General features: G+C 37.5%; 1 protein-coding gene across 1 annotated transcript in view; it reads right to left on the bottom strand.

Moving 5' to 3' along the window:
* Positions 1-2512: 2512 nt before the first annotated feature.
* Positions 2513-16372, bottom strand: part of LOC118800293 (carcinoembryonic antigen-related cell adhesion molecule 5-like) — a 35542-nt gene continuing 21682 nt past the window's right edge. Inside the window, exons 8-11 of the mRNA XM_036560503.1 lie at positions 10045-10050; positions 9056-9157; positions 3786-3937; positions 2513-2554 (exon numbers count right to left, since the gene is read on the bottom strand). Of these exons, the coding sequence (XP_036416396.1) occupies positions 2513-2554; positions 3786-3937; positions 9056-9157; positions 10045-10050 (302 nt within the window). The remainder of the gene's footprint in view (positions 2555-3785; positions 3938-9055; positions 9158-10044; positions 10051-16372) is intronic.

The following is a 16372-nucleotide window of genomic DNA, read 5'->3' as shown; positions in this document are numbered from 1 at the left end:
GTATTCTGTATACTCACTCAGCCACTGAACCTAAACATGCTTCTCAAATAATCCCCGCTTCTGCACTAGGAGCTCCTCCTTAAACTGAACTACTGACTCCTAGTGGTATTAATCTGTAATGAACGGTGTGTATACACAATTACAATGAAGAACACAAAAGTTAGCTTATTTGACTTTGAGCTCCACAGCTTCTCACTTTCAAAGCTGTAAGATCATGAACAGGTTCTGGATCTGGAATGCTGGATTAACACCTTGGTTAATAGAATGACTGACCTAAATGCTCTCTGTGTTGCTGCTAATGTTTGCCAGCTTTCAAGATTAGGTGCAACCTCCGTCTAACATTCTAGATAAAAAATATGCTAACAGTAAGTTACACTGTTAGACTGGAATAAATAAATCAATATCACTAGCTTGTTAGTAGGTTGTTTTAGCTGTGAAGCAAATATTGACCAACCTCACCAAAGTCAGCAGGTATTTAGCTTTTTCCTGGTTAGACAAATAGACAAGTATGTATTTATTATCCATTTCAAGTATTAGCCATTGTAAACCAGATGCTGTGCTTTTACCATTTCTGCTGCTGCAGTCTTTCACTCTCCTAATGTTTAATTATGGTGGGAATTTTGGCTGTTCTCCTGTCTCTAGTTTTTTTTTTGTTTTTTTTTCTACATGTACTACATGCTACTTTCTGTAGCATATGTTATTTATTGTAGGCTGTAGCTGTGGTTTCCTAAGGAAGTTTGGCATCAGGTGTGTAGGAGACCAGGCAGGAGTCTCTTTGCTTCTTGTACGGCCCAATTCAAGGCCATGTATCCACATTAAACCTTGACACTTTCCACAAAATCCTACACACATTTTATTTTATTTTATTTTATTTTGCAGTAAAAAAATCATATGAACACCCCCTTCAGCTTACAAGAAAAGTAAAAAGACGCATCAAAAAAATAAATTATGAAAAAAAGCTGAATTATTCACATTTCTATTTCATGCTGATAAATGCTGACAACTGTAAATGCTGAAGTAGTAAAATCACCTTCTGTTCATTACAAAGATTTAAATGTGGCCAAGAAGAGAAAAAGTCACAAAAACAGAGACTGCCAACATAAAACGATCATATATATGTATGTATACATACAAACATATTTTACACAAACATTTCTTCTCTGATAATAAAATAAGGCAGTTGTTCTGTTTCATTACAGCAGTATCAAAACAATAAGTAGCCTACATAGTAAATAATTGAAAATAACAAATTAAACAGATTCAAACATCAAAATCTGAGTTGTTTCCAAATTGTATGAACAGATGTTGAGATGTCACCATGCTTTATTTTGATTGTTTATTTTCTGCCACACAGTTTCTGGGCCTACTAACCACAAAGTATCTCTGAGAAACATCTTACAAAGTTGTATGTGTCATGAATTTATATTATTCAAAATATAAAAACAGCTTAAAAATTAGGATAATGCTAAAGGCTAGTTTTTCCATGTGTGGGTGAAACAGCCCACTCTGGCAACTCTGTTAGAGAGTGTATGGTGCTGAAAAGCCCCTACAGGTTCTGAATAGTAGCTCAATAATCAGGACAATAAAGATATTTACAGTAAATCAAACATACATTCAAATTAGACACATAAAAGAGAAACCTTTACATTTATTTATCTCAACATTTATGGAAAACAATATCAGACAGAACAGAATAACACCAGTAAATTTTAACAAAATCTGCATGTGTCTAAATAAAAGAGTAAAACTGGGAATGAGAAAAATACAGTAATGGAGGCATAGATCTTTAAAAAACAAACAAACAAACAAAAACAAACATTCATTTTCACTTAATCAAATATTACAAGTTGCCCCCGTTTTAATCTATAAATACATTTCATTGCACCAAAATATCTTTTCAAAATGACACTTTTCACTGTGGAATAAAAAATAAATAATATACAATTAAGCAAAATGGATGTCAACTAAAATCAAGACAGAAAGGAATCAGATTATATATATGAATCATTCTACCGAATTGGTTCAAAGTTGAAAACACATCTTGGACTAACTGACCTGGACTTTAGACTAAAATCCTTTTGCTTTGAGAAAATTTATACTTTAATTGGATTTATTTTATTAAAATAAATGATTGCACATTCCAGTTTGTCACTACCAAAACAATCATAACACTACCAAAAAATTACCAAATATAGTTTATTATATAAACAATGGCTAAAATTGTCACTACTAAAAGACTATAAATATTATTGAAACAGTGTAAGTACTGTTTCAGTAGTGACAATTTTAGCTAAGCATACTTTAAAAATGTTAGCCAGTCCTTGACTAATAAACAAAGCTTTGAGTAGTTGTACACATCATAATATCATAATAACATTATAATATTTTTCATTAAAACACAAAAGAGTTTAGTTAATTGCAGAAAATATGTGTTTTGGTAGTGACAATTCTTAATGTTCCATAGAGATTTTCAGACGGACATATTTACTTCAAAATAATGGGATTTCACTGCTCACCATGTGGACATGAGGGACAGCAGTGCAGTCTTTCCGCTCTAAAATGCAGGGGTTTGGTTACAACAAGACTCTGCCTATGGACTAAAACTCAGTGTTTCGAAAGTGATACGTAAATGTGGGACAAAAATGTACAAATGTAAAAAGTTATTTAATTTTGAAATATTAAACTCATGATAATAAATAAGATAAATCTTTTAACTTTAAAATAAATTAAAAAGATTGTTAAAAAAACAACATTGAAAAAACAACTGAAGACAATAAAAAAACATTGAAAAAAACTTTGAAAAAAACTGGTGTATTATTTTAACAAGTGTATATTTAGCAGTTAGGCTTTAGGACAGACACCTCCCAATACCCTATTCAGCTTATACTCAGCTTAGTTAATGAGTTTAAATAGATCATAACATAAGCCAGGTAAGTAGTTAAGATTTGAATAATTAATTAATTAATTAGGTTTATTTAATTATTAATTCATTTATTTTTTACTGTGGGACAGTACATTCATTCGTTCATTTACAATCTAAGCCAATTATCCTCCTGGTTCGTGGGGGTGTTGGAGCCTATTCCAGCGGTCATTGGGCAGAAGGCAGGAAACACCCCAGACAGGTTGCCAGTCCATCACAGGGCAGACACAAAGACACATACAATCTCATACACACTCACACCTAGGGGCAATTTATTATCTCCAACTGGCCTGGACTACAGGAGGAAACTGGTGTAACCAGAGGAAAGTCGCAGAGACAGGAGACAGGAGAACACAGAATCAATCCCAGGCTCGGACAGTACACTTTGAACTAATTCAGTAGAACATTCTGTAACGGGTTTTGCAATTTTTAATGTTATTATTGCTAGAACCTTATATAAGGGTGTGGGGTAACCCGGATTTATTTGAAGTCTACAGACCAGGGCAAGAGAGAGAAACGCTTGTACCAAGGATGCTTCAGTAGAAGGGAATTTATTGGCTAAATGTCAAACTACTTTTGGACTACTTTCAATGATAAACAACAGAAAATAAAACAAAAAAACCCAAAACAAAACAAAAATGATAATGAAAGTCAAAAGGACAAAATAGCTTGAGTGACGTGATTCACAGCTAAATGGTATGAGGCAGTGTGATTCTTGGGAAGTCGCTCGACTTGAAAGAGCCTCTAGAGAATTAACCTAAGTATGGACAGGAATAACTATATGGCTGGATGTACCTATTAAAAGTTCTCTTATTAAATAAAATGGCATCAGGGCCCTGACTGCAAATTGATGGAACCAGCTTACGTGGGAGTTGGGGGCTGACTTCAGGAGGGGTCGTCTCAGGACTGGCTCGATCAAAGGCTGGAGCTCACGCGTTGATTCATCTCCTCGTTGTTCGTGGACGTTGCGTCTCCGTGCGGGCACGCGCCCTTCCGTCAGTGATTGGGCGGAGGCGTCTCGTGGCCGAGAAAGCAAGAAGTTTCTTGGGTTTCTTATAAGCACATGTCCCTACGGTGGTAATGTGGTAATTCTCGTTTTCACCCGTTTTCTCGTTTTCTTGGGGGTGCTGTGGGTCCATGCTTGAGATCCCTAGGGAATTTAGAAAGTTGAAATTTGCAGTCCAGGTTGTCATATCAGTTCCGTTCTTGGTATGTCTAGTTTAGTTAAAAAGAGTTCTAACAGTTTGTTGCAGTTTGGAGTGGACATATACCTTAGAAATGTACTTTCTGTTACTTAAAGATAAAGTTGCCCAAAGGACTTTGGAGGGCCATGTGGCCAGTATTCCAGGGAGGTGTTCTGTTGCCCCCTGGGTCAAGGGAGAGGGGTGCTGGTTCTTGATTCAGCCATAAATTTGACTGAGTTTGGGGTTGGGAGTGTTAAGTTGACAGATTTACACTTTCCTTTCCAGACTCACTGGAGCCAAAAGGCCCTTAACTTTTGGGTTGTTGATAAGTTAGGTAAACAACTCAGCTTGGGGGTAAAGTTTCAGCCAGTGTTCGCTACAATTCCATATATATTTATGTTACACACAGTACGTACAATAAATATGTATGAGAAGGAAATTGAATTTATTCAAATAAAAGACAGCATTTTGATAATTATTTGCGATTGAAGGTTCAGTCTTGAACTGAAAAAGCATCACAGCTGACTTATTATTAACACCACACCTACTGACAGCAAACACAATTGACCCTATTTCCAGGTAAAAAAAACACACATACAAATTGCTCTTCAGCTCACAGCTACATGCTCCAGCTTCTGTGACTGCTTATGTTTAATTCAGCTCATCAGATTCAGCTGTAAAAAACACAATAAAGAACATTTCAAATTAGCCTTTAACCAAATATAAGGATTCAATTTCAGACAGAAATTGAAATGTCTCACTGAGACTAACAGTTGACTTGAGCTTTAAGCGCACTGTATTCTACATAAGCGCTCCTGAAATAGTGCACATTGAGCTCTATATTAATATTTCTGAAATCATGTTCACTATATAGATTTTCCTGAAGTGATCCACAGTGTGTTCTACACAGGAGCTCCTGAAATCACCCACAATGTGTTCAAAGCTCCTGAAAATGTGTTTTGTTGTATACCTGCCATCCTGTCCAGTTAAACTATTTTGCAGTGAAAAAAAATCTGAAAATCTGTTGGCTTCATGTATTTGTGGACAGTGGTTCCACATGAATGGTTTGCATTAACTGAATTCAATGCATTTGCATTCGTCCAGTAAAAGTGAAAAATACACACTCAAATTAAGTTACTCCAACATCATTTAGTCTGTTATTTCAATCTTAATTTTTCAGCTACATGTTTTATTCATGTTTGTTGTACACAATCAGGTATTGTCAGAACTGTGTCATTGTCTTTATTCAACTGTATTTAATTTGTGTTTGTTAAAAAAACAGTGTAGTTCAAATCAATTTATTCAAGGTTTCAAGTGAAAACGTGAAACAATTTCCCAGGCCCAGTCTGCAAGAGTTATAGGGAAAAACTAAAAGCTTTCATAAAAGTGACAGAACTGAACTCATCTCACTCATGAAATTCAGCTTTAGAGCTTTGAGCTGTGTTAGTTCACATCAATTTTGATAGATCAAACTATGTATTTCATACATCAGCAGCCTAACACACAGTACAACTACATTAAGTAGCTGAATTACTGAAAAGACACATCAGTAAGACTTTTACACCAGGGGATTTCTCTCACTGAAGTCTTCAACCTGTACCCGTTCTCCAACAGTCCATATACATTCAGATCTGTGGAAAGAATATTAGCTTTTGTTCAACTAAACACCTTTCACTACTCCTTATCCTTTGTTATGAATCCAAATACAAGTGTTCACTTGAGACACATTCAATTCAACCCAATAGTTCCATATAGTTCTGTGCAATGTGCAGCTTACATTGTTAACCTCTAGTAACCTCTGTCTGAGTGGCAAACTACAGTTGGCTAATTAAACCCATAGCCTAGGTTGAGTGAATAATTCCACAGCTACGCCTGATACACCACCAACACCTTGATTGAAATTTAAGATAAAAGCACCAAAACGTGTCAAAAAACATTTAAAAGATGAATTAGCCAAGCCACACAATACAAGCCTCACACATTTAAATTAGGCTTACAGCAACTATACGTCTAATATCTGTCTGCAGAGCTGCAGAGCCGCAGGTTCACTCCAGCAGTTTCACTCCAGCAGGTTCACTCCAGCAGGTTCACTCCAGCAGGTTCAAGCCAGTGGCATTCGGCGCATGCACTGACACTTGTTTTGGTGTTTCTTAGCAAATTTTAGGCTAATCATTTTATGTGGGTTCCCAATAAATTTGTGATAAATTTGCGTTGGGCTAACATTATAATTTAAGCTTTAGGCTAAAACAAACTTTGGGTTGAACACATATAGAGATTCACTTTGTAACTACAGCTGATGTGGCCTGGGTAAACTAATGGGTTTTCTAGACATATAGTTCAATTAACTTACCCATAATACCAGGGCTATATGTGTAAACTTAATTCACATGTGCAGAAATGAAACTTTACTTTAAGCAGCTGAAACTGAGTGTAATATTAATCTTTGAACTAAAACAAACTAGTTTTTAATGTATCCTTGTTGAAAACGATAGAAACCATTGAGTGTTACTTTTGGTTTCTGATGGTTTTGTAATGTGTTTTGGCTTATGGTTTAACCGGTTTACAGTGTGTGGCATGCTTTTTAAAAAGAGCTGAGAAGGAAAAGAGCGAGAAAGGGACGAGCAGCAGCAACAAGAGACTGAGGACGAAACTGAAAAGCTTATTTTGAAAAGGACTGAAAAGTCTGTCTGAAGGCGTAGGTTTTGTTTTTATTGGTTCTGTTTGCTTTGCTTTATTTGGTGAGCAGATCAGCCACTGGTTGAAATATGAATGGGAACATTTATAATGCTCTACTTTTCTATCAGGACTTTGTGTACATGGCACAATCATGCTGTCCTGCTGCATAACCGTTCCACTGGCCTGAAACTGTTGGACTGAAACTGAGGTGTAAATCTGCGGCTCTGCAGTCAGACTCTTCTCACTATGTGAAAAATGTTGAGTAATTCAGATAATACGACAAACATATTGAATTATTATGTGCTAAAAAAGATTTAAATGTATTATTTGGAAAAATAATTTGGATTTATTATCATTTGATGGATGCATTCAGATTTTCCTCACAATGCTGTGCTTCTCTGAAGGAGCAAGTCCCCCTCTATATATTTCTCTTCCTCCCCTAAAGTTTCCAGGTTGACGTTAAACTCCATTGGACAGTCTATACTAAACCTGAATAAATCATTGTTACTACAGGTTTATTGATAGGGGTCCTGTACTTTGGGGGCTCTAGGGGCATTGTCCCTTGGGACAGTTTTTGGTCTCAAAATGTCTGTTCATTATAAACTTTTAAAGTAGGAAGAGCCAGAAAATGTATCAAAGATGGCTGATTTGGTCAAATTAGTTCTGAGCTAGTATGACAAAACCATATCCATCTACTTAGAACAGGCACAGATCAAGCAAAGATAATGAAGTCAGGCAATGCTCTCTCCTCTCTCTTAGATAAGCTGCAAGGTCCTAAATATATCATTTAAACTCACAGGTTATAGATCAGTTCAGTCTCAGTTTACAATCAGAAAGAGTGTAATTTTGCTTTTTAGGCATGTTTAACAAACTAGACAGAATTTCATGGCCATAGTGACAATCATATTTTCTCAGTTAAGTTCAATTAAATATAACATAAATTTTAATGGAAAGCTTAAACAACTCTCACTCACTTTCTTCTTAATCAATAACCTCCATCTGATGTGCTACTTCAGTTTCGTCTGTCTCCTTCAGCTTCTTTCTCTTCCTCTCCTCACCTGTGTGTGTAAAATATTTTATTCAAATTACCAACAGGTTTTGTGTAACATTATAATTTAGTCTTCTCAGCAGGGATAAAGTATCTTCAAAATCTTAAACTCGTTGGCTTGTCAGCTGACTAATGAATAAAAATCTGATAGCCGACTATACTGACCATAATTTGCCACAAATCCATATTGTAGCTGGGTATCTTCACTCTGTAACTATGTACTGTAACACTCTGTACATTCTAGATTTCCAGTAAGCTCTAATGTTTATCTTAGTGAGCTTTTAACCAAAATTCTGCCTTCAACTTCAGCAGTTGTTGACGTATGTTACTTTGCAGAGCAAGTAAAACCAGAGACCCTCCCCTAGATCTAATATTATTGGCTTATAACTTAATGAGGTCTGATACGATTGGCCGAGCCAGGGCTTCCACTTTTTGTTATGTTAGTAAATCTCTGGTAGGTAGACTTTATGATACTTTTACAGAGCTATTGTGGAAAGTGTGTTGATCTTCTACATGTGTGTCTGGTATGGTAGTATGATAGAGTATGAGAGAGAGTAACTAGAGAAAGTGGTGTGTACTGCCTCTAAAATCACTGGTTTAGAACTTCCATCTCTCTTATGCAGACAGCTCACACCCAGTGCAGTGTATTTTTAAACAGCTCCCTCCTGGTAAAAGGTTTCAAAGCATCTTATTTAGAACATCTCAGTTTAGTAATAGTACCTACCCTTCTGCTACTTTTGAACTCCACAATATTAACCTTGTTTATTTAATGCCAATGTTTGTTATTTTATTGACATTGTGTATGTTTTGTGTATGAGTGTATAAATTACTCTTAGTCAGGTACCGGGTAATGTGGCAATAAAGTATTGAAACTTGAAATGTGTAGCGCAGCACTGCAGCAAAACAGCAGCAGCAGTGCCTCCCCTAGGTTGCACCCTGCTATAACAGTATGATACTAAAAAAAACTGGCCTAGCAAGCCCCTTAGTAGAATGCCGTATATGCAATTAGGTAATGCTAATTTGATGACTGACCGTATGCATGAAGCAAAATAAATAAACAAATAAATACAAAAATAACTAACATAAAATAAATGACTACATTTAAATGAAAATGTAAAAATGACTACTGGAGTGATAGTAATTGGAATTTTGCTGAGAGTGAAAAATAATCAGGGCTAATATTGCTTAGAGGTGATTTACAGACAGACTCTGTCAAAGAGTTCTTACCTTGAGCCCTGTAGAATTTGACCACCAGCACGATGGTCACCAGCACATATGGAGACGCTGCCATTAAACAGCTGAGCAGACAGAGCACTGAGAATGAAGCTCCTGAACTAGCCACACCTGAAACACACACACACACAGACACACACACACACACAGACACACATACCCATAAATAGTTTTTAAGTATAAGAAAGTACTCTAGGATTCCTCTGAGATTCCTCACAGTAGGATGCATACAGATTGTTCCTAAATTTCACATGAATAATGAAAGGTTTCAATAAGACAACAAAACAGCATACAGCACTAATAATAATGCTATATTAATGTAATAATCATATATTATAATACATAATGTTAATATGTTGCTTTTGTATCTTTTGTATAACATAGTGGATTTACAAAAACCTCTACCTTCATATATTACTAATATAAATTATGGAGACTCAGTGTGTACTGGACCTGGTCTCTTGACTTAGAGATCAAAAGTGAGCACATTTCAAAGGATGCTTTTTAAAAGAGTGTTTTGTAAATGAGATGTGTGAGCACGAAGAACCTTTTTTCAAGTTTAACCTCCACATAACATAAAGGTTCCATATCAACAGAGAGTAAGAGGAGAAGGACGAGCAGCAGCAGTAAGGACTGGTGAGCTGAGGAGCTCGCAAGAGAGAGAGAAAAAATACTGAAAAATCTAGGCAGCTGCCAGCTTTGAGTTTTGGTTTTGCGCTATAACCAAAGTTTATTATTCCCAGGGTGGGTTGCACCTGTAGCCAGAGTTACCCCCTCTGCTACTTCCCCGTCATCTGCGTTGTGTGTGGGATTGTAATAAAACTCAGGACACCGGATATCAGCTTCAGTCTGTGTGTATTTCTGTGTACAAATCATTTAGAGCAAAGCAGAATGATAAATTGGCGTCAATAGCTTCTCAGACAATGCAAAAACTCCATCTTAAAACACTACAATGAGTTATTAGAACAGAGCACTTCACAAACGCACCTCTCTCAGTCAGGTTCACTGCAGACTGAAAAAAAAAACAGCGCCAACACGACAAAGGGAGAAAAACTACGGGTGCTGAGAAAGGACAAAACACATACGTACTCCCATAAGCCATGAAGAACAGTTAAGAACTTGCAAGGTAGAACTTAGGGAAGGGATTTCAAGTGAAACTAATAACAAAAAAATGTACATAAATATATGTAAATGAAATAATTAAAGTCAATTATTACACCTGCTACACACCAACAGAGATTAAGCTTAAGCTTGGATTAAATCAAGGTTTATCTGTGATTTCAGTTGCACCAAACTTTGAACCTAGTTGAAGATAATAAGTTAAATCTGCTGTTTCATTATTATAAATGTTGTTTGGAGATCAAATTTAAGTTCTCTTGCTCGGTATCACACACATTTGCCCAAAAGGGGGGCAAATAGCACTCAAGTAGCCTTAGTGTATAATTGAAATAGGAGAAAAATAGACACCACACAGGATCTCATGTACATTTGCCAATATAAATTGTGTGCATATGGTGGAAACAGCTGAAGACAGACTGAATATTCTTCAAGATAGCCAAACTAGATGATCAGGGATGAACAGCTTGGCAGAGAGCTAACAGGCCAACAGGCTGCTCTAATAATATTTTGAGTTATTCTTTAGATTTGAGTTATATTGGAGCATTAACTGTATTCTGTATTCCCTCTCTGATTGTGAGAGCTGGTTTTAATGTAGTTCTATGCTGGTTTTCACTCAAAAGGGAAGAAACAAGTAATGATCAGTGTGGAGACAAATGTTGTTGCTGTTTATTTATACTGCTGAATCCATCATGGCAGACAAACAGAATGAATGGCAGGTCACAGCATTAATCACAGATTAAGACTTTAATCCAGATTTGTTAATCCATGTTTAATATTTCACAACTTGATTTAAAATAAAATCTAGATTAACAAATTAGATTAGCTCTAAACTCTGTTTAATTTAATCTTTGTTGGTACAACTCACTCTTACTGTACTTACTTTAAAACAGGATATGAACACAAATATCTGAAGAGTTTAATTCACAGCTGCTATGTATCCATTTGTAACAACATTTTAGGATATAGCGAGTTTTTAAAAAGAACAACAGCAAATGTTAATGGAAACCATTTTTATTCCTAATAAAAGTACTATTAATCATAATATATCTTTGATATTTTTTATAGGTGTAAAGTCCACTCCCAACAACATGTATCATGAAAAAAAGTAATTTTCAAAAGTGGAGCGAGAAACTGGTCTGCAGAGGAGACTAAGTTTAAGCTTCAATCTTTAGAAGACTGCATCCAGAGGTTTCCGGTTCTCGGCGGTGGTACTGGCATCCAGTTCATGTGTCTCAGAATGTTGCAGGACATGACGTCTTCATGTGATGTTATGTGACGTTAATTTTGCTGAGTCTGCCACAATTTTAAAGCAATTCAAAACAAAAGCACGCCAACTGAAGACTCAGGTAACATAATGCTGTGTATCACTCTGACTGGAGTCACGGGATGCTCGTTGTCATGGTAAAGATTAGTGAGATAATAGTTAACATCCATTACTTCAGTTCAGTCCATATCTATCATCCACAGCTCCAGTTCAATGAGATCATAACTAACATCCACAGCTCCAGTTCAGTGAGATCATAACTAACATCCACAGCTCCAGTTCAGTGAGACCATGACTAACATCCACAGCTCCAGTTCAGTGAGACCACAACTAACATCCACAGCTCCAGTTCAGTGAAGCCATAACTAACATCCACAGCTCCAGTTCAATGAGATCATAACTAACATCCACAGCTCCAGTTCAGTGAGACCATAAGTAACATCCACAGCTCCAGTTCAGTGAGATCATAACTAACATCCACAGCTCAGACTGTCACTTGGCAAATGCTAATAGCAATACTGCTAGATTGATGCTGCTGTTCTGTCAGTTTGACAAAAACTGTTGTTTGAAAAGCTGCACATTCGGGTGTGTAGAGGAAATAAATAACAAAGAAATAATCTAGCTATACTTATGCAATTTTTTAAGTTCATAAAACATATTCACAGACCCTTCTACAGTGCATATTCTTTTCTATGGAATGCAAAAAAAAGCCAGCATAATCTGTTTCTTTGGCAGTGTGTTTATTGACTGGTTCTGAGCTTGTTGTCAGCAGTGTTTAGCGTTTGGTACCGTGTACACATTAGCTAGATGTAACTAGTTAATACATGACTTACTGATTGGTGGTGCAACCGAATTTAGTAAAAGGACAGAAATGTAGGTACAAACTCATGCAATCCAGGACTAGAATAATATAGACTCACTGTGCACTGTGATGTTGACAGGATTGCTGCTCTCTCCAGATTCAGACTCACACCAGTACACTCCAGTGTGGGATGTGTTGAGGGAGCTGATGCTGCATGTAGATCCTGTAACTGATCCCCAGCCTGATGAACAATCTGACACCTTCTCACTGTGTGTGTATCGTCTCACTCTCCATCCAGTAGAGTCACTCTGTCCCTCACAGCTCAGTGAGAGAGAGTCAGTAATAAAGTGTTGAGTTCTGCTGGGACTGACCCTCAGAGAGACTGGAGGAGTCTCGCCTGAAAAATACAGAGAGGACACACAGTGTTCTGTAGTATGCTGCTTAAGACTGGCATAAGCAATGCTACATAAAATAACCTTTAACTCATATTAGAATAGGTTTTTTAACACGGTACACACAAACACTGATGAGCAACTTCATTCAAACCACATTCTTTAAACATCTCAGTGTCACTGCTGGACTGAGAATAGTCCACCAACCAAAAATATCCAGCCATCATTGTCCTGTGGGCAGCACCGTGTGACCACTGATGAAGGACTAGAAGATGAACAACACAAACTGTACAGATAAAGATGAGCTACTGTCTCTGACTTTACATCTACAAGGTGGACCAACAAGGTAGGAGTGTCTAATAGAATGGACAGTGAGTGGACACAGTGTTTAAAAACTCCAGCAGCACTGCTGTATCTGATTGTACCAACACAACACACACTAACACACTAACACCACATCAGTGTCACTGCAGTGCTAAGAATGATCCACCACCCACATAATACTGCTCTATGGTGGTTCTGTGGGGGTCATTAGCATTTAAAGAACATAAACTTAACTTAAAGCCACTGAGAAGTGGCCAGCTTTAGTTTTGATTTTGTGAGGTTTTTGTTCTTGTTTTGTGTGAAAATAAAAGAAAATGCTTGCTGCAACACTCTCTTCTGCCTCCTGTGCCCTTCCTCCTCCCAAGGTAGCACAGGCTGTGCTACAACTGTATTTTATTAATAAGTCTTTTTTTATTCTGTTTTTAATCTCCATGTAAACTTGAGAACTTGTGTTAAACAGATGTATTTTAATCAGAATTTACTATTCCCAGGGTAAGTTGCACCAGCAAAGATTAAGCTTAAACCTGGATTAAAGCACCAAAATTTGAACCTGGTTGAAAATAATCAGAGTTAGACTTAAACCTTTAATTTAATCCTGGAATAGTTTTACAGTAAACATATTCCATTATTTTAAACTTTGTTCAGAGATCAAATTTAAGTTCCCTCGCTCTGTATCCCATAAAACTGTATCCCACACATTTGCCCAATATAGGAGAAAAAAACCCTCCACACAGGATCTCATGTACATTTGCAGTTAAAAATTGTATGTATATGACAGAAACAGCTGAAGACAGACTGAATATACTCCAGGTAAGCATTTTGGCACCTTGTATGCATTAGGTGGTTGTTACTAGTTAAGACATGACTTACTGATTGGTGGTGCAGCCGAGTTTAGTAATCGAAAAGAATAGTCTGAAACGAACTAAGGACCTAGTAAAGACTTTACTCATAAATGTAAGTATAAACTTATGCAAAATTGGTGCAACTCAGTCCAGGAGTAGAACAATATAGACTCACAGTGCACTTTAATGTTGACAGAATTGCTGTTCTCTCCAGATTCAGACTCACACCAGTACACTCCAGTGTGGGATGTGTAGAGGGAGCTGATGCTGCATGTAGATCCTGTAACTGATCCCCAGCCTGATGAACAATCTGACACCTTCTCACTGTGTGTGAATCGTCTCACTCTCCATCCAGTAGAGTCACTCTGTCCCTCACAGCTCAGTGAGAGAGAGTCATTAATAAAGTGTTGAGTTCTGCTGGGACTGACCATCAGAGAAACTGGAGGAGACACACCTGAAAAATACAGAGAAAACACACTGTTCTGTAGTATACTGCTTAAGACCGGCATAAGCAATGCTACACAAAGTAACATTTCATTCAAATTAAAATAGTTTTTTTTTTTTTCTTTAACACGGTACACACACAGACCAGCCACTTCATTAAAACCACATCCTTTAAACCTCACTGTTGGACTGAGAATAGTCCACCAAACAAAAATATCCAACCATCAGCATCCTGTGACCTAATGAAGGACTAGAGCAGAGGTCACTAATAGGCGGACCGCGGTCCGAGTCCAGACCCTGACGCTGTCCTATGTGGACCTGGACCTATAACCGATAAACTATGGAGAACTATTTAATTTCGATGGGGTGGTCCTATTTTAATCCGCGTAGCTTTTCTAGCCTTTACAGTACTTGTAGCCCGGGAAACTCACAGACCAATCACTTGTGTCGCAAATATCACGCGTGACGCTACTCAGCCAATCAGATCTGTGCATTACGATGAGCACTGAGACTCGAATGAATGACGCACACACAGGGGGACGAGGTGAGAAACAGCAGTCAGAGAAGAAAGTGAGTCAGAGGGAGGTTATTTCACATGGCGTGCTCCAAAACTGACAATAAATGTTGTTGAAATATGACTGAATTGTACTTTATTTGATTTGACATTCAGTTGTTGACTACATAAAATGTTGATATACCTACTAGGCTACTTCAGTAAACAGTATATGGCACTGAATCATGATGCAAGTTAGACACTATGATGTTCCGGACCTTTGCTTGAGAAAATTTTCTCTAACTGGACCTTTTAATTTTAATTAAAGACCCCTGGACTAGAGGATACAGCACAGCTACAAACTGTACATCTACAGTGTAGACCAACAATGTAGGAGTGTCTAATACAGTGGACAGTGAGTGGACACAGTGTTTAAAAACTGCACCAGCACTGCTGTGTCTGATCCACTTATACTAGTGCAACACACACTAACACACAACCACCACGTCAGTGTCACTGCAGTGCTGAGGATGATCCACCACCCACATAATACCTGCTCTGTGGTGGTCCTGTGGGGATCTTGACCATTGAAGAACAGGGCAAAAGGGGGGCTAACAAAGTACACAGAAAAACAGATGGACTGCAGTCTGTAATTGTAGGAGCAGAGAGTGCACCTATGGTCAGTGAAGCTAATAAAAAGGGGAAAGACAGTAGAAACAAAGAGGTGGGTTTAATGAAGTGTACTTCGAACTGTACCAAGAGTACAGCTCGACTTGACCCGACCATCCTTCAAGGCGCGTGGAAGGCAAGCATCAAGACTGTTCTCTGTGCTGGCACCCAGGTGGTGGAACAAACTCCCACTGGCTGTCCGTACAGCAGAGTCTCTCGCTGTCTTCAAGCGCAGACTGAAGACACATCTCTTTATACAGCACTTAAATGAGCATTGAATTAAGTATTGATTGTAATGTATTGTACTGCACTTATGTACTGTATTGTATTGCACTGCTCTGTGTTTAACTCTGTTCCTTTTTCTCTAGGTGTCAATAATGACTTTTTGTTTCTAGCAGTATCTGAGCTCAGGACTGGCTTTCTCTCTAACCTATTGGTAACTAGCAAAGATACTTTCTCTGGATAGACAAAGCACTTTTTGTAAGTCGCTCTGGATAAGAGCGTCTGCTAAATGCTGTAAATGTAAATGTAAATGTAAGTGGCTGGTCAGTGTATATATTCAAACATGTGTATATATTTCTTCACAAGCCATCCATAGTGCACTGTTAGAAGAAAGATGCTAAAAACTATTTAAAATTCAAAACACCAAAAATGGTGCAGTGAATTAGTGAAATGGTCTTTTTCACTATATGGTAAATAAAGTCTTTTGTATGGCAAGGTGGAAACACCTTGGTTATGAGTCAGGGCTTGATTTGAGGGGGAGTCTAAAGGGTCTTTCTTGCCTGATTGGTTAAACGCAATGCGGCAGCTGTATTAATTTGCATGAAGTTGAAATCTGCTTAATGTTTTGTGGCGAGGCAGATTTTGCCACATTGCAAACCATTATACACCACGGAGTGCAGCAGAGCTCTCCAATGAAATGAATAGGATGTGTCGAGGCAAAGTTTCAAGTGAATGTGTGC

The sequence above is a fragment of the Colossoma macropomum genome, unplaced genomic scaffold (assembly GCF_904425465.1).
Source record: "Colossoma macropomum unplaced genomic scaffold, Colossoma_macropomum, whole genome shotgun sequence".
Classification (NCBI taxonomy): domain Eukaryota; kingdom Metazoa; phylum Chordata; class Actinopteri; order Characiformes; family Serrasalmidae; genus Colossoma; species Colossoma macropomum.
This window is presented reverse-complemented; position numbering and strand designations above follow the sequence as displayed.